Source organism: Ipomoea nil, unplaced genomic scaffold (assembly GCF_001879475.1).
Source record: "Ipomoea nil cultivar Tokyo-kokei standard unplaced genomic scaffold, Asagao_1.1 scaffold0188, whole genome shotgun sequence".
In the NCBI taxonomy this organism is placed as follows: domain Eukaryota; kingdom Viridiplantae; phylum Streptophyta; class Magnoliopsida; order Solanales; family Convolvulaceae; genus Ipomoea; species Ipomoea nil.
In genome coordinates this window covers 2,754,289-2,773,378 of record NW_017616616.1, presented here as the reverse complement: position 1 = coordinate 2,773,378, position 19,090 = coordinate 2,754,289, and the positions used below count along the sequence as shown (strand labels likewise).

Genomic DNA, 19,090 nt, shown 5'->3' with positions numbered 1-19,090 from the left:
AAGTAGTTGTATGGACCATATATTTTGGATGTTATAAAATAATATAATGTACATTTAGTACAAAAATAATGTATTTTTAATATATTAATAGTGTATATTGTATTTAGAAAAAAGTACATTTTTTATATAATGTACATTAAATACACAAATAATGTACATTTAGTATATTAAAAATGTATTTTTTTTTTGTTATGATCCACACCATAATTTCCAAACATGGCCTAGCTAGCTAGCACACATGAAAGCCATCACCGCATTCAATGCAATCTGGATCGATCAATGCAGTAGAAGCAGACGCACCACGGACAGCACCATCCCAGACAACTGGGCAGTGTCGTTGTTCCTCGCCGAAAACGGCGAGACTCCCCGCCGCAGCCGCCGGCTGGCTTGTCTCGGCTGCGGCCCTTCATGAACAACATATCGCATAACATCACAGAATCCATGACCATGCTGAGTTCAGCCTCCGCCTCCATGTACTTCTTATGCTTGTAATCCATCAAAGCGTTCCCCACTCGAGTGACGGCACGGTCGTAGAGATCGTAGCACTCATCCACGCACCGCCTCACCCAGGGCTGCACCTTCCCGCTGTTCACCACACCCCGGATGTGGCGCCTCGTGTCCGTCACGTTGTTCATGATCAGGTTGATGCACGTCATCCCTATGCCGCGCAGTGTCGCGCATTCCTTGGCCGGCCTCGCCTGCAGGGCGGAGATGCAGAAGTCGTAGTGGATGAAGTTCTTATTATACGCGTGGATAATTTTGCAGGTCTTTTGGATTAGGGTATTCTCCTTGGCGCCATAGATGATGAATGGGAAGAAGGAGAAGGAAAGTAGTAGGAGAAGGAAAGTAGTGGGAGAAGATAAAGTTGCCATTTTCTTGTTCTTCTGATCTAATCTGTTTGCAATAATAAGATGTTCTTAATTTGGGAGCTAGATAAAATAGGATCCATTTTAAGTTCTTGCTATTTTGTCTCTATGACACTACTTTTCTATAACTTTTAAGTAATACTTTAAAATTAACACAATTTAAAGCATTCAACATCTAATATTCTAACCACTTCAAGAGTACTTACTAATTCATATTTAGCATGGTCATGCTATCAAAATTTAACCTACATGAGATGTGAGAATAATATAATTTTGACTCATGTTGCACTTACTAATTAATAACCTTTGCGCTAGCTCTAATGTAATAGCCTGGAATACTTCAGCCACTAAGGATGTATAAGGATGCACTATGTAAACTTCACTCTTGTATAATTAACTCAAAATATCATTGTACTACTTGACGGAGTGTACGAGTACATTAAGTAAACTCTACTCTTATGTAATATGTCAGAATATTTCAACGAGCCACTACGAGAGTGTGCGATGATACACCAAGATGAGTAAACCATATTCTTGTGTAATTGGCCATAATATTTCAACCACTACTATACGTAAGTGTGTGCATGAGTACATTGGGTAAATACCTTCCTTTTTTGTTGTTGTTGTTGTTGTTGTTGTAATTGCACACAAATAATGCAACCATACAAAATAGGTAAACCGCAATAAGAAAACCTTGTTTGACAAGTTCGACTGATATGATTTTGACAAGAATCAAATATGTGACATTTTAGTACGATGAGAATCGTGTTACACTCACGTGATCACTCGGTTGGATAAGTTTGAGAATGTTTTAATTTTTGTAATGGAATCTATATTTATACTATTAATAGAAATGAAATCCCCCATTTTAACTTCCCGCCCAAAGCAATTCTATACTATTAATGTTGACGTAATATTGTAAACTAGTGTAATACAATTCCTAATAGAATATATTCTTTCATACTTTTATATTCGTACTATAATTCTACATTTAAATTCAAATTCGTAATACATTGATATTAATAATATTAAAATTTCTATTACTGCCCAAGGACCTTGTAGTCTAATGGCACTGCACCAAGTTGTTTCTTCACAGAGAGGTGTGGGTTTGAGTCTTAGTGGAGGCATACTACATTATAATAGAGGTAGCATATAATTTAGTCACAGACTCGTTTTTGCCATTTAACATCTCAGATTATTATTTTTTGGACATTTTTAGTCATTCTTATAACTTTTCATATTTTAGTAAGAGTATTTTTATATATTCATATAATCGTATTTTTCTTTTGTTATTTTTTTCAATTTCAACCGATTTAATTGGTTTAGAATTTTAGGTAACCTCCGATTTTTAGTAACCAACATTTAGTAAAGTTCTAAACCAATTAGATCGGTTGAAATATATATATATATATATATATATATATATATATATATATATATATATATATATGAACATACAAAAATGTCTTTACTTAAAATAGGAAAAGTCCTGAAAATGACTAAAAGTGTTCAAAAACTAATAATTTGAAATGTTAAATGACAAAAACGATAGTGTGAGACTATATTTAGAATTATCACCAAAGACAAAAGAAATATGGTGGAATTAAGTCAAATTTTAATTATAATCTAAAATAATATGGAACATTTCTAAAAGCCAATGCGAATGTGTGAACTTTATGGGGGAAAACCGAAGACTATATCAAGTTCGAGGACGAAGCGCAAATTTCTACGAAAGCGCACAAATACTACTCGTGACCCCGTAAAGTGAAAAATCTCTCCCGTGAAACTTCTCGGCGGATGGCGAGGCCGGTGTCGGAATCCCGCAGCAACATAGCCGCCGTTCAGGCCACCAACGACGATGCATCCGCCAGCAAACTGTACTATCTTCATACATAAAACGCTTCCTTTCTCATTTTCCCCAACTTTCTCAGTTTCTTCTAACTTAGACACAATGGCTGTAGAACAAGCGAACCAGAAAATTTATTATGCAAAAAGCATTCAGAAATAGAAGTTTTCATTTATATTCATTTTTTTTTCTGTCGATGAGTCTTATGTTTTTCTTTCGACTAATTTGCGTAATTGAAGGTCTTGCGTGAGGAAAGGATACATCAAAGATGATTATGTTCACTTGTTTGTTAGAAGGCCAGTTAGACGATCTCCCATAATCAATCGCGGTACGGCCGTACTTTTCAGATGCTCATAGATCACATAGTGGTTTATCTTTGATTTGCTTTTTAATTACAATACACGCTCATTGATTTTGCGCTTGTTTTTGTGGAAACTGTTGAGTAATAAGGTTATTTTGCTCGATGGGCGGCACTTAGGAAGCTTCTATATCAGTTTCTTGACTGTGAGCCAAATTCTGGTGAAGAAGGAAAAACTAAGAAACAAATAGTATCACTGGGAGCTGGCTTTGATACAATGTATTTTCAGCTGCAGGTGCATAAGCTTCACCGAGAGCTATGGTTGATTTCACTTATAATGATTTTAAGTTTGGGATCCTTGCTATAATTTCATGTTGCGCATAAGGTCTATTGCTCCTGGCTTTGAATCTTTCACATCCACTACTGCAAAGTCTGACATTATGATTTAAGGATATGTCAGCGTGTGTCGGAAATTCAAATGCATTTTAGGATTACAAGTCCCTCATGCATTCCTTGTAGCATCTAAATGAATACCCACTAGTCAAGCTAGGGGACACAGGACATAGAACATAGATAAAACTTGTGATTTGCAAACAATTAGAAGAGAGAGAGAGAGAGAGAGAGAGAGAGAGAGAGAGAGAGAGAGAGAGAGAGAGAGAGAGAGAGAGCAGTTTCACAAACTTGATGCTTGTTATTGTAAGGGCTATTGTTAAGCTTTTGGTGATAGATGGTGGTGCATAAATAAGGTTTTAGGCTTTGCTTCAGGTAATGCCCAAGGCATTGGTTTCCCATGAGCCCTTTCTAGTTGTTTGAGTTCCTATTGCCATGTGTTTTGGGTTCAATTTATCCCATTTAAAATGACATACTATTATTTATTAATCTGTAGCATATGCATTTGACTAAAATTACCCTTTCCTTTCTTTTGGCAGGATGAAGGGAAAGCACCTCATCTTTATGTTGAACTAGATTTCATAGAGGTGTGGCTTGCTTTGATTTAATGACTATACTTTTAGATTTGAGCTCTTTACTACCTTTTGCAGGTTGAGAAAATGTGCTTAGCCATGTAAAATTTGTTTCTTGAGGTTATTTTATTGTATTGCTACTAGAATACTAGAAACAAGTTCCCTAATCTATTAAGCACTCTACATTATGGATTGCACTCTGCCCTTTTCTCAAATTCTGTAAACCTAATTTGCATCCCTGAGCCACATGCATCCCATTTTTGGCCACCAGTGGGAACCCTACTGCATGCTTGCAAGTTCCGCTGCGTGACCAACACACTATTTTTTTCCTGCTTTTCTTTCCATTTTCTATCATTTCCTTTGTTTTATTTTCTTTATTATTATTATTATTATTATTATTAATTATTATTATTATTATTTGGTTATAAAGGCAAGATAAATGTAATAGTCATTATATGCTGTCTTGAAGCAATGGAACTCATGTTCTGCAAACAATCAAATTCTGACAATTTTGGAATTGTGTGCTACTGCTTATGTTACCCAAATATCAAATTAAGAAAATACGTCTAAATATAATATCAACCTAAAAAGTTACTCTGTACAATTTAATGTTTTTAACCATTAACAAGTACTAACTGAACTGGCTTCAAACTAGACACTGTCAAACACTCAAACACATGAACAATGATTGAAAAATAATTCCCCTTGTGCTCAAAAGTTCAGCCTGGGCAACAGTTTCACTGCAATTGACAAAAATTTCCTTTGTATTCCATGCCGTGCTTTGCCATCCCTAATCCCACTTATTACTGCATTAGGGATTTTCTTTTTACTTTTTGTCAGAATACCACATTGGTATAGACTTTAATCTGTGGATAATTGACTGCTAGGTGACAAGCAAGAAAGCAGCTCTTATTGAAAACTACAGTCAGTTGAAGGAAAAAGTTGGTGAAACAGCATCGATTTCTTCAGGTAAAAGCGTGAAGCAGCTGTTCTACAATTTTAAACTTCATAATTTTATTTATTTATTTATTTATTTTTCATTTTGGGATCAGGAATTTGTATGTCCAAAATTTGAATACTTTTGCATGGTGTAAAATATATGTGATGATATTTTTCCTATGAATATTCATATGTTGGAAAAACAAATGGTTTTAGCTCAAGTTACAGGTTTTTTTTTTTAAATGCATTTCTTTGTTGCTATGACCTTATAGAATTTTATTTTGCAAATATGCAGCATGAGCTATCATGAAAAGAGAAGAAAAAGCCTAGTTAACCTTAGAACTTTATCCTGTGGCAAAAATCACTTGCATGCTCTCAATTTAATTTGACATACTTATTTATTGCCATTACTGAATTTCATGAATAATTTATCTATTTCTTGAGGTCGTTTCAAATAAATAGTAGATTTATATGATTATGTATGATTCTGGCAAAATTTTTCATCTGATTCAGGTAAGCATGTAATTGATTTCGCAAGTATCTATTTCTTGATGACCTGTCAAATGCAGAGTCAATATCGTTTAGTTGACTCGTTCCTGACTCTGAAAAGAATTGGTTTGGCAAACTTACCAAAATTGTTATTTATACTCACACTAGCCAGTTTTACATCTCACTAGTTGGGGAATGGATCTTTCACCTTTAAATTAATCTTGGTTTCATTTTTGGGCCTAACTTTGGAACAGAATGTATGGTTTCCATATTCTGCTTTTATTGACAAAAGTTTGTTTGTTTTGTAAACGAGATGTGTAAATGCCTAGGTGCCTTCATCCCTAATTATGCTGCCTTTTAGTAAATAAATCAGGTGTTTGTTTACTATTAAGGAAGCATAAAAGGCACCAAACTTGGAATAGAATCTGGTGATACTGTTAGACTAATTAATCTTCTAAGTTGTGCAGAGAGGGGAGAGGTGCTTGGTGATCATTACAAATTGCTCCCTGTTGATTTACGCGACATAGAAAAATTAAATGATATTGTTACTTTGGCAAATCTAGACCCAAGGTATGTATCTGTCTTTTTATCTTTGATAAACCTTACTATGTATTGCTCCAAAATTCCCTGAAACTTTTATAGATTAATGATGCACCTCCATGAAGCTTTTATATAGTCCACATTTGGCAAAGCTTACAACTATGGATTAAATCTTGAACAATCCATAATCCATATCAAGTTACTGATGGATTATTAGTTTAAATAAGCTAAAATGTGTTATACTATCTATAATCTTTGCCAACTATGTATGGGGAGCTTGTACTAACCACTCATTTTCAATGTTCATGCTCTAGAATGGTGATTCATATTTATTTGTGATTATCCTTGTATAATGATTAACCTCCACCATTCTGATGTTATTATCAGTTTGCCAACATTTATAATTGCAGAATGCGTTCTGATATACATAGATCCAGACTCTAGCCCTGCTATTGTTGGTTGGGCATCAAAAACTTTCTCTACGGCAGTATTTTTCTTATATGAGCAGGTTGAGAAAGTACCAGAATCCTTAATTCCTTTTCATCCTTGCTTCTTCTACCTCTTGCTTGAATTTTCTTCTTCTTTGCTTCATTACTCTGCCAACTTTTATTGTAATCACTTGTTTGTATGCCATTCACTTATTTGACAGATTCACCCAAATGATGCTTTTGGGCAGCAAATGATCCGAAATTTGGAGGTAATATCTCTCTTCATTTCTGCAAGGAATTAAATGTCTTATCGTTCATCTAATATTCTTCATTTATTGTAAAACTTGTCTGATGCCTTCTTTTCTCCGTTCCATTTGGCATGTGTCAGAGATGAAAGTCTGTTTTTAACGTAATCATGTATGATTTACCTTATTTCTTTCTCTTTTCTATCTTGAGCTTGCAGTTGTTTGCATAAGTATGCCATACATACAATTGTTTTGAGAAATGAAATGATGCAATAGAATAATTGTGGATCAATGAAAATGAACAGATCAGGAGTATTTTGATTATGAAGCTTACTCAAATATTTAAATATGTTGATTTAGTTAATCAAATTCCTGAAATTTCAGTAGGACTTTAAATTTCTGGCTCAAATTAGATAGTTTCCTGGCACTTCTGAAATGACAAAGTTGTATACATTTAGTAATCAGATCTGAAGAAACTTATTTTTACTTTTCATGCCAGACTCGAGGCTGTGCATTATTAGGAATTTATGCTACACCTACTCTAGAAGCAAAAGAAAAACTTTTCCTTGATCAGGGATGGCAGGTACTCTGAAACTCCTCAATTTAGTTGTGCCCCTACCATCACCATTCCGCACCCCCCCCCCCCCCACCCCCCACAAAAGAACATATTTCTCCTATTTGTATGCCTCCATTACATGGACAATTGATGTTTTTGGGTGCTTCCAGAAAGCTGTTGGTTGGGATATGTTACGAGTTTATACTGATTTTGTGGAAGCTCAAGAAAGACGCACGTAAGTTCCTTATAACATCATGGAATGTAAGATGTTTTAAAACAGTATGGCTCTCACACAGCTGATTATGGTTAGAGACTTAGAGTATGATGATTGCCATATGCTATTACTAGTATTGGAAGTGCTATGCTAAAATGCTAAATGAGTATTACCTACTTAATGCATGGTCGATAATTAGAAATTGGCATGTCTACTATAAAATGTTATGCTTATAGTCAAAACTATTAAGGAAAATTTGTTGGCAACTTGGCATATTTATCTCATTGCTCATTTTATCTTATTAGTGGAGAATTTTGTATTGTACACATGTTCTCTGTGGATATAGGCAATACTTTTGAAGTTCCAAATATTTTCTTGTTCTGAGATAAACATCTGCCTTATTTTTTGATTAGCTTTTACACTATATTTACTTTTGTAGTGTTATGTTTCTCTCTCTCTCTCTCTTTTCACTGGGAAGCTTTGTAACTTTAGAGATGTTCTGATTCTCATATGTAATATTCTATATATTAGGATTGAAAGATTGGAATTGTTCGATGAGTTTGAAGAGTGGCACATGATGCAGGTAATTCTCCTCTTAGGAAAAAGCAGGAGTAATTTGCTGGTCCCATATCTTATTATACGGATTGCAGGCAATGCGCATGCGGACTCTCATTTGTCTAGTATAATGATATCACCTTATTCCTCCTAACCTTAAAACCGTATACTGCTGGACAATGGATTGTTCATGTCTTCTCTAATCTTGAAACTATAAAATTAGTGTTGTGGCATAATATCAACCATTTTGATTCACGCAAAAAGCATATTCTGTATCCTCTGTAGCCTTTAACTCTGGCATGGATCATGCATCTAAACTGCTTGACACATTATATTTCTGTGTGTAGGCCTCCATTCAAGACTAAATTGCTTTAGATGATATGATTAAAGGAATTGGATTTCTAAGGATTACAATATAATATGAGACTTTATTGGCCGAGGGAGAGAGAGGAAGTAAAATTATGCCAGTCATCTTGTGGTCCCAATTATGTAAATTTTACCCGAAGGGTTATTTTTTCTCTTGCTAGGTTATATTTTTAGGTTTTGCTTGGTGGTAAGTCATTTTACCTTTCCAGGTATTAGATCGGTGTTCAAATACCATCTACACCATCCCCAATTAAATGCACCTAAAAACCAGGCTATAAATTCAGAGATATGTTGACAACTTCACAGTAATAGTGTGCAGCTTTAGCCCAAAGTCATGAAATTTAAACTTAACTGAGATTGTTTATAAAAATGACTTTTGATTAGTTATCCTGCAATTGCATTCTTTCAGGAGCACTACTGTGTTGTGTATGCAATCAAAGACTTGCTGGTATGCATTTAGCATATTTTTATTGAATTTTCCGACATTTATTTATGCATGGAATCCTGACCATATTACTGGATTGTTGACCGTGCTTCAGGGTATGTTCAAGGAATTTGGTTTCCCTAATGTCCAGCCTTTGATAGGCACCTCCTCTGCAACATCCTCTTGAAGAATGTGCTGTTACCTGTTTTTGAAGTTTTTTATTCTCATCTGTGTGATGCATAGATTCTACTTTTACATGTATGAACCAGAAGATCAGGTACTTAAAGCCTAAAGCTATATGGGTGTCGACCAGTTACATAGCTCTATTTATTCTTTGTTTGACTTATAGGGAGAAATCCATCCTTTTGCAAGCTGTTTAGCAAATAAAACATGGTGGGGACCCCTTACACAGCACAAGGTTGTGTCATCTCATGGGGCCTTTGGTCTTGTGTATGGGTGGTCTCCTCCTCCTCCTCCTTTACATATCACTTTGCTCAACCTTTTGTTCTTTTGCATTTTGTCAATTTGACCATAATACCCACCGCATTGGTAGATACCCTAATCAATGCACCCTCATTAGCCACACAACCTACCTTGCTCAAAATATTGAGTTATTATTACTGTTGTTTTCCTTGTCGGTTTTGGTATGTTAGTGGCACGTAATTTGGTACAGGGAGCATGAAATTCAATGCAGTGAAATAGCGAAACATTTTATTATATGTTAAATGCCCATGCTTTGCTTAGTGCAATCCTTGTAGCTCGACTCCCACATTTGTATTTACCTCCTCCGCCAAGGCTCAATGGCAGGGTTTTGGATAGGAGGGGAACTTGTTTCAGCATCTTGGATGACAGTGAAATAAAGTGGTGGCTAGGACCACATGAGAGAGAGAAAAGTTGTTTCACCAATGGTAAGATGGAATAATATATTGCTGCTGATGAAATAGGTATGTGTGAAACTGCCCCCCACCCCCACCCTTTAATTTGTACCTTTTTAGGAGAAGATGGTTACATGGTTTTTCTAAGGATTGCAGCCTAGTATGACTTTTTTTACTACTTACTACTACTACTACTATTCCTCCTTGGTAGTATCTGTTTTCTGCCATCTAGTGTGTGTTTGGTCTCTGATGAATTCCCCAAATTCTGGGATGCCCTCTGGCAGTTTGGCTTACTTACTCTTTAGGGCAGAAGATCTTTGAGTTTGATTACTCACTGTTGTTGTTGTGAGAAAATGAGCAAACAAGATTAGTTGGAGTCTTTGTCTCCTAGCTCCAATTGTGATATTATATGAGTTACATACTGAATTGGCCGGTGGAGTAAAAGCTGTCTTCACACTCCATTGTGCTTTTCTTCTTTGGAATTGATGAAAACATTTTCACCTACTTGCTCATTTACTAATATCTTGTCCAACCACCCAAATAACGATAGAACCAAAATTGAAGGTTGCAAAAGCCTCTTATTCTCAATCATATACTTTAAGCCATTGAAATCAAGTTCGTTTTTAGTATACTGAATATTTATTTTAGTATATTAAATGTTCATTTTTTGAAGGTAAACTATTTGTACATTAAAAATGAGTATTTAGTGCCTGCACGAGCTTAGCTCACTAGTTCAGTAGACAGTATTTGGGAGAAGAAACCAAGGTTCGAAGTAGCGTGGGGATTATGCCCTAAGTGGGTAGATCCATTGTGTGCACTGGCATTGAGTCACTATGTTTTATATCTTCTCACAAGGGGTCTGCCTACTTAGGGCATAATCCCCACACTACTTCGAATTTTGATTTCTTCTCTCAAATACTGTCTACTGAACTAGTAAGCTAAGTCCGTGCATGCACTAAATACTCATTTCAAAAAATGAACATTTAATATACTAAAAATGACTATTCAGTATACCAAATACTCATTTTTAATGTACTGATAGTTTACCTTCAATTTTGGTTCTTCTCACAAGGGATCTATGGGGCTGAGGTGTTGGGGGCACTTGAGGTTGAGGATTCAACCTTTATGGGAGAAGAAAATGAATATTTAGTATATTGAAAATAAACATTTATAGTGATCTTTATTACAATGTAGATCATGATTCATAATATAATTTGCCCTTGTTTCTTGTTTGGATTGTGTGAAAGTTTGTTAAGAAAAGGGTTTTTTTTTTTTTTGGGCATATAAAATATGGTATTTCTACCATTGTAAAATTAATCTTGATTTAATTTGGGTTATATTCATAGAGTTTCACTCTTACCTGAGGAGTAAGGCTTGACTCAGAGTTCAAAACCTATTATACACATCCAAGAGTATTAATCATCCGAATTTAAAAGCATTTACCTTTATATTTACAACTATGCAAAGGTCACCACTTTTTTTTACCACTTATCATGTTCTCTTTTTGCTCAAAAAAGGTTTCTTGGAATATATACTCTCCCTCGTAGAGAATCCCTGGAAAGAAAGGGTAGTTAGTATTTTAAGCTCTGCTTTTGCTAGATAAAGTTGTATACAAAAAGACACAAGAAAAAAAAAATTTCTTGAAGAGGAAGAAGAATCCAACCACATAAACATTATAGGAGAAGTTTAAGGAAAAGAGGGGGTGGGGTGTTGGCTCAAGAGTACTGTTTTTCTCTTTCAATTTTTTTTTTTTTATTTTTTATTTTAAATCTTCTATCCTATGTCAATAGTCCTCTATTCATGGTAGTAAAAAATTCAATCTTCCAAAACAAAAATAAGAGAATTTTTTTTAATCTTGATTAATTGGTGGCATTATTTAATGCCTTTGCACTTCGATAGTTATTCACCATGATCATTCATCATTTTGTTGTATCTTTTTTATGAACCATATTGTTTGTAAATGTTATTCGTTGTTTGGTTTGGTTTGATTTAAATTGATTCGATGTATACCTTTTCCTTTCTTCCCATCATTCCATGTAAGAAGAAAAGGAATCCAAAAAGAACACACAATCTTGATGTTGTAAAGTACATGCTTTTAAGGCAAAGATGTTGCATTTATGTCCTTAAATTATTGACGTGAAAAATATTGTACATGTTTATTCATATTTATTATATACTTTGATTTATGAAAATTTACACCGTCATTACACAAAGGTGTGCTTTAAGTGGAACTTGCCTTGTGATCATAGCGAGTAAAGGACTATAAAGATATAAATCAACTTAGGTTGTCCATTGCTATCTGGCTCAAACTGAGAATGTTAATAGGTAATTATCATAGAAAGTTAAATTTGGAACGTTATGGTTACTAAGTTAATCGTTCAATTTTATTAGTATTATGGAATATATTATTATTATTTTCTGTTAAAAAGGGTTTAGTTAACTCATTACACCTATTTATTTACTGCTTGTACCTTTTTTACTTTGTTGTCCATGTTCCGTTCACACTTGACAGTGCACCAATTAATAAACTTCACTTTTTGACCAAATGCTATGAATATGATCTCTCACATTCTCATGCATGCCGTGCTTGAAAGAGAGCTTAAAAAGGGGAAGGAAACAAAATAATACGGAGTAACAATTACAAAAATTATCAATTTGATTGCCAAACTTAACAACATAAATACCAATTGAAGCTTAGACGAGTTGTCGTGAGTTTCTTCTAATTTTAATAATAGGACTCTCATGTGAGAATGCTCTTTCACCTTTAAAACAAATAAACAAACAAACAAAAAACTTAACAAGAGAAATAAACATTATGTCGCGAAAATTTAGATTTTTTTTTTTTTAAATGTAAGTGAAAAGATAATATGATTATACTTTGTTACATACTTACATGTAAGATAATATGGTCAAACAATTGCTTGGTAACTACAATGACCTCCTAGGTTTGAGTTGACAATGGGCAACTTAAGCTGGCAGTTTACCTTCTTGTGATCCTTTGCTGACGACTAAGGTCACAAGGCGGGTTTCACCTAAACCGTCCATTCAGTTATCAACTACGTACTTTCCCTTAAATCAAGAATTTATGCCCGCTTGGACAACTTAACTGATCGCAGAGGTGAAATTTGTCATAAGAAACCAATGTTCGAGTCTCACTAGCGGCAGTGTGGGAGCAACCTCTCAAAATGAGGGGCTCCTTGTGCGCAGTGAGCAAAAATCTAGCATGTGTTGGTCAGTTGAGTCATCATAGTTTACTAGTCCTCCGCAAACTGTCAAGTCGACGTGTGAAGGCGCCTGGAGTAGACGATTCAACATTTTGTCACAAGAATTTGTGTCATAATATGCTCATTATGAGTTGTTTTTAAGTGTCGCATTGTGCAATAATTGGGTTGGCAATAAGTTCATTTCATTTGGTTTGAAAACAAACAAAAAGAAACAAATATGAGTTCCATCAAACAATATAATACATTAAAATATATAATGCAATTTGCAAGAAATTCATTCCTAGCTATGAAATGCTACCATCCTAAAAGACAAATTCTACTAACATCAAGATGTGACAACCACAACAATAGTGTATAAGTAGTAATGAATGTCATTATAGGCAACCAAAATCTAATATAGAATCCTCTTCCTCATCCTCTAGTGGGCTCATCCCACATCAGATCCACCCTTTTTTGCCACCACCAATTAGAGCAAAATACAAATACAAGCAATCTTTTTTGTTGGGAAAATACTATTATGATATGTGTTTATTTTATCCTCTTTGGAGTTGGGTAAAATAAGGGTATCCTTTCCCAAAATATACTGCCCAAAATGTTTATACATACAAAGATTTAGTGTGAAAAGAGTTACGTTTTCGATGTTTTTTTAAAAAAAAAAAAGAAAAAGAAAAAGAAAAGAAAGAAGTGCACTTTATGAGTTGTGACAATGCAGAAGATTATAAGATTCTCATGGTGTAAATTTGAACGGTTTAACTTCTTTAATATAGATATTTATGTTATAATATCTTAAAATCTAAAATTCTAAATTAAGTATGGATTTTTTGTTATATTCAACAAAGTTGAATTAGCTTCAAACTTGAGAGAAAATGTACTAATAGTACCCTATGGTCGATACAAACATATATGTTGTTTTTTTGTTCTGCAAAATACTATTGATACCACTATCTCAACATAGGCATGCAACACCATTAAAAAAAAATGAAAACTAAAATATTTAAAATTATTATACTCACTCTATTAGAATATAATATACTTTCTCAAAGCTATTAAAACACAAAGACCTCTAATTTAGAAGGATTAGCGAGACCTACAAGCTATTTGTCACATTCCAATTGATTTAATAACAAAAAGTTTTAATTATTACTCCGTAGTTATTAATTTTATTTATGCATATTTAAAGCAAATACGGAGTAATTTGTTTAAAAAGAAAAATACGGAGTAAGAAATAAAATATTTAACGGCGTTTTATGATAATTGTCAACAATTAAATATTTAAAATTTATTTTTAAAGTAGAAGTAGCCGTAGAGAGTAATGGGCAGACGCAAACTGATGAGAAGTCAAGTCAAGAACACACTGTGAACTTGTGAAGAAGAAGTGGGAGTACATCTTCCCCCACCACCGCCAACAGCTCCGGTACGGCCGTTTCGACCGCCGTGCGCGACGGGAGAGACGGCGGAAATATTGCGTTTTTGTTGTTGTTGTTTTTTTTTTCTGTTGTACTTGAATTTTGTTTAACCAGGACATGGGGTGCACGGCGTCGAAGCTGGACAACGAGGATACTGTCCGGCGGTGCAAGGAGCGGCGCCGCCTGATGAAGGAGGCGGTGTATGCTCGCCACCATTTAGCCGCCGCCCATTCTGACTACTGCCGCTCACTTAAACTAACTGGCTCTGCTCTGATTTCCTTCGCCGCCGGCGAGCCTCTCTCTGTCTCGGAGGAGACGCCCGCCGTGTTCGTCCGCACTCCTTCCTCCGCGTCCACCTTCAAAACCCCTCCGCCGCCGCCGCCGGTTCGCATCCCTTCTCCATCTCCGTCGATTCACCAACCCCCGCCACCACCACACTACTCCGTCGCCTCCCAGCCGCGGCAACCCCAAGTCCACCGGAAAAAGCCCGTGAAACTGCCTCACATCCTCTCGGAATCGAGCTTCCCCGCTACACCAAGGAACCACAATTTCTTCGAAAACGAAAACTATACATACGACGCGAAAGCGAATTCAACCTATTCCAGCACTCCCTCACAAGCCTCCTCCGTCTGGAACTGGGAAAATTTCTACCCTCCTTCCCCTCCCAGCTCCGAGTACTTCGAACAGCTCCATAAAAACAACGCCGCTTCCCGCGATCATCATCTCACTGATGATAACGACGAAGATGATAAATCCTCTTCATATTCTCAATTCTCAACCGCCATTCCTCGCGGCGCGGGGAAGGATCAGAACGCATCCTTCAAGCGATTCGATTTCTTCGACAATCAGAGCGTTAACGACGAAAAGGCTTCAGTTTACTCTTCACATTCGCACTACTCTAATGCGAATCTGCGCAATCAAACTCAGTCTAGGCAGAATCATGATCTTCACCGCCGGAGCAATTGGGACAGCGAAGCAGAGAGGGAAGAAGTACAGTGTAGCGAGTGGGAAGACCATGATCATTATAGTACTACTAGCTCCAGCTCCTCTGATGTTGATGAAGAACATGAAGATAAAGGCGAGTTGAGATCTGAGGCTGGGGAATCCCAATCGAATTTTCGGTCTGGTTCAGTGAAGAATGCGGAGGCTGCTGCTGCAGCTACTAAGCTTAGATCAGATTCAAAGAATTATTCAGTGCCAAAATTAGATAAACTGTCCGAAGGAGGTTCGTCTTCCATGAGTTGGGGAAATGGAACTGCAAAAGAGGATTTGGTATCAGATAAAAGAATAGTGGTGAGGCACAAGGATCTGGCTGAGATTGTGGCTGCCATCAAGGAGTACTTTGACAAGGCGGCGGCTGCTGGGGAGCAGGTGTCTGAGATGCTAGAGACTGGTCGAGCACAGCTTGATCGAAGCTTTAAGCAGTTGAAGAGTGAGTTCAATTCTTTTAACTTTAGATGCATATGGATTTGGTTTTCTTGTTTTCCAGGAATTTATGCAACTGTGAATTATAATTCTTTAGTTAAAACCGTATCTAGTGTACATTTTGTGAAGGATAGACCGCTTTTGATGATGTTATATTGTTATCAAATTGTGAACTTGGTTTTTGGATTGCAGAAACTGTGTATCATTCAAGCGGAATTCTTAGTAACTTGAGCTCAAGCTGGACTTCAAAGCCTCCTTTGGCTGTCAAGTATAAATTTGAACCTAGTTCGATCCATGAACCAGGTGGTCCGAAGAGTTTGTGTTCCACCTTGGAGAGCCTCTTAGCTTGGGAAAAGAAACTGTATCAGGAAGTGAAGGTACTATTTTGATCTTAGTTTTCATTATCTTTTCTCCTTTTCTACGTTTTAACAGTAGACTTATTTCAATTGGTCATCATATCCATTGAGTATTCTGTCTAAATAAAGAATTGATTAAGTTAGACACTATGGTTCATGATGACATAAAGTAGCCTTCTGCTAAGATCTTTTTTCTTAAGATGAAGAAAATTTTCATGGAAAGTTGGAATCTTGTAAAGCGATTATGTCATAGTGGGTGGTGGATAAATTGAAAGGTTCGTGCTCATCCATGAGTGGTTTTTGTGACTTTCTTGTGTAATCTACCTTATTCAGATTCGAATAGTCCATTATGGTAGAATGACAAGAGTGCCCTAGGCAACTGTTTGATATGACAAGGACAACCTGGAATGAGTGAATGACCTTAGAATGTTAATTTTGAACATGAAGGTGGGTCTTGCTTCTCAACTAACTTGCCTTTATGTTCCTTTTGATGTATGCTTAACCACGCCCAAAATGCCTTTTCTTTTTCCATGTAAAACTCCTTTAAGAAAAGAGAGGGTAGGGGATTGGGGAAGTGCTTCTAATCATGACTAGTAAATGTTTGATTGATGAAAACAAATATAATTCCATTCATTCAAAGACACGTGCAGTGAGTTGCAAAATCAAAGTTCATTCAATATTTAAGCTTTAACACAATTCTTCAATGGTTTAGCATTTTCCATTGGTTTAAATAGTAAAACTTGATGTTATGATTTCAGGCCAGGGAGGGGGTGAAAATTGAGCATGAAAAGAAGTTGACTACACTTCAAAGCCAGGAATACAGAGGGGGCGAGGTAGCCAAGTTGGACAAGACTAAGGCCGCAATAAACAGACTGCAATCTTTAATTGTGGTTACATCTCAAGCCGTCACTACTACCTCTTCTGCTATTATTGGTCTAAGAGAGTCTGACCTTATCCCACAACTTGTTGAACTTTGTCATGGGTAAGTTCTTTTTTTTTTTTTTTTTTTAATCTCCAATAACTTTGCATTAGTAGGACCTCAATAGACTATCTTTTCTGTATATATGATTGCTTTGCTATACCCCATGCGCCCCAAGTGAAGTCGATATATCTTTGGAGTCACTTCTTGATTTCATTTGATTTTGCAAAAAGTCTATTCCTTCTGGCTTCTTGAAATGAGCCTCACACTTCATGAGTGAAACATGTTGGATTGATATGCCTAGACTGATTGTTGCTTGTTAAGAATGGAAGTTGTCTGACAATTTTATCTTGTCCTGGCTATCCAAATTTTGTTAAAATCTAATCTTTTATTTTCCCGCACCAAAAACATGGGGGTGTTTATCAAAATGTATTGTCTTAGTCTTAGGTGAATATTAATGAAGATCTGCATGTGCCTTGTATTCATCCGTTTGACCGGAAGCAGGATCTGATAATCCCTGCCCATCTCCTGCCACTCTTGTCAGAGAAGACTGTGGTCCACATTTTTTTAAAAATATATTTTTTATTTTTTCCTCACATTGATGTTCAGACTTTCTTGATAATACGTCATGGGTGCTAAATGTAATCAGTTAATGTATAAAGTTAAGCACAAAAGCTTAAATGTCCCATGGGATCATAGTGTCTAAATGCCTATTTCTCAGTCTTCATGGATTGGCAGCTGCAGTGGTTAATTTAGGCTTAAATGAAATTGTTGTGATAATCATTCATGTTTTGTGTCTATTTAAATGAAAAAACATTATTAAACCTGAAAGGTGAGCAATGTGTTCGAGGACTGAAGTCTCAGCTTCCATGGCAATCAGTGTTATTGGACTTCTATTTCAGGATATCCTAGCTATTCAGAATGACTACATATTATGTTGTTTCTTCTAATTACAATGTGCCTTTTGCTTTCACTTTTTTTCCCCTTGTTTTTAAAGAAATTTCATTAACCAGTTCTATGGAAAATGAATGCAGATTCATGTATATGTGGAGATCCATGAACCAGTTCCATGATGTCCAGGCCGATATCGTGCAACAAGTTCGTGGCCTTGTCAACCGAGCAACGAAAGGTCAATCAACATCTGACCTACACAGGCAGGCCACACGTGACCTTGAGTCCGCTGTATCTGCATGGCACTCCAGTTTCTGCCGCCTTATAAAGTTCCAAAGAGATTTCATCCGCTCCCTTCATGGATGGTTCAAGCTTACTCTCCTACCTATTAACAGCGTGCCAAATAATGGTACTAAGGATCCTTCAGAGGCATTCTCCTTTTGCGATGAGTGGAAACTTGCCCTTGAGCGTGTCCCTGACACTGTTGCATCAGAAGCCATCAAAAGCTTCATAAATGTTGTCCATTCGGTATTCTGTAAACAGACAGAGGAGCTTAAGATCAAGAAACGAACTGAATCCGCATCAAAGGAGCTAGAGAAAAAAGCATCAAGTATTAGGAGTCTCGAGAAGAAGTATTACAACTCATACTCCACTGTTGGTATTAGCCTTCCTGATACTGATACCGGGCATGCGTTGGATGCACGGGACCCGCTTGCTGAGAAAAAAGCAGAGCTTGCATCTTGCCAACGACGGGTGGAAGATGAGATGGTAAAACACTCAAAGGCAGTAGAAGTTACCAGAGCGATGACTCTGAATAACATTCAGACTGGCTTGCCAGGAGTATTCCAGGCCATGACAAGTTTTTCTGCTTTATTTACAGAAGCCCTCGAGGCTGTATGCACCCGTTCTTATTCTATCAAGTAAAAAAAAAAAACCCGAAATATATCCAATTCTATTACTGTTTTCTTCTCAGTCATTTTAGCATTCTTGAGCCAAATCTAAAAGGAGAGTGCTGGCATTTCTTGTGGTCCTCTTTTTGTCTATTGTCTTCGTTGCTTAATATTTTGTTATGTAGATATTTGGACTTCTGCAGTTTTGCCACGCTCCCTGTTGGCAGGAAGAAGAGCATTGGTTATCTCTCATCTCTGTATAGAAATTCATTACCCTTTATGTACTAGAGATCAACTTTCTCTTTTGAGGGATGAATAATTTTGTTCCCATCTGTTTTATGTCTAAATGTGAAAATAGATTTTGACATTATCTCTC

General features: G+C 36.3%; 3 protein-coding genes across 5 annotated transcripts; 2 read left to right on the top strand and 1 right to left on the bottom strand.

The window, feature by feature from the left end:
• Window positions 1–257: 257 nt before the first annotated feature.
• Window positions 258–872, bottom strand: LOC109186556. Its single transcript, XM_019336584.1, has one exon. The coding sequence runs from the start codon at window positions 870–872 to the stop codon at window positions 258–260; it is 615 nt and encodes a 204-aa protein (XP_019192129.1).
• A 1,734-nt stretch (window positions 873–2,606) lies between these two features.
• Window positions 2,607–9,213, top strand: LOC109182849 (tRNA wybutosine-synthesizing protein 4). Of its 2 annotated transcripts, XM_019333080.1 has the most exons (13): window positions 2,608–2,743; window positions 2,952–3,040; window positions 3,163–3,305; window positions 3,940–3,987; window positions 4,860–4,941; window positions 5,868–5,970; window positions 6,328–6,448; window positions 6,590–6,637; window positions 7,113–7,196; window positions 7,340–7,404; window positions 7,915–7,966; window positions 8,714–8,752; window positions 8,844–9,213. In XM_019333080.1, exons 1-13 carry the CDS (start codon window positions 2,664–2,666, stop codon window positions 8,913–8,915), a joined length of 1,026 nt encoding a protein of 341 aa, XP_019188625.1. In that variant the 5' UTR covers window positions 2,608–2,663; the 3' UTR covers window positions 8,916–9,213. The 2 variants fall into 2 exon arrangements, with proteins under 2 accessions (XP_019188618.1, XP_019188625.1); XM_019333073.1 differs by lacking the exons at window positions 8,714–8,752; window positions 8,844–9,213 and adding an exon at window positions 8,068–8,699 and having other exon boundaries at window positions 2,607–2,743; window positions 7,915–8,032.
• A 4,909-nt stretch (window positions 9,214–14,122) lies between these two features.
• Window positions 14,123–19,084, top strand: LOC109182802. Of its 2 annotated transcripts, XM_019333015.1 has the most exons (5): window positions 14,123–14,241; window positions 14,348–15,665; window positions 15,851–16,035; window positions 16,773–16,996; window positions 17,968–19,084. In XM_019333015.1, exons 2-5 carry the CDS (start codon window positions 14,351–14,353, stop codon window positions 18,746–18,748), a joined length of 2,505 nt encoding a protein of 834 aa, XP_019188560.1. In that variant the 5' UTR covers window positions 14,123–14,241; window positions 14,348–14,350; the 3' UTR covers window positions 18,749–19,084. The 2 variants fall into 2 exon arrangements, with proteins under 2 accessions (XP_019188560.1, XP_019188553.1); XM_019333008.1 differs by having other exon boundaries at window positions 14,123–15,665.
• Window positions 19,085–19,090: the final 6 nt, after the last annotated feature.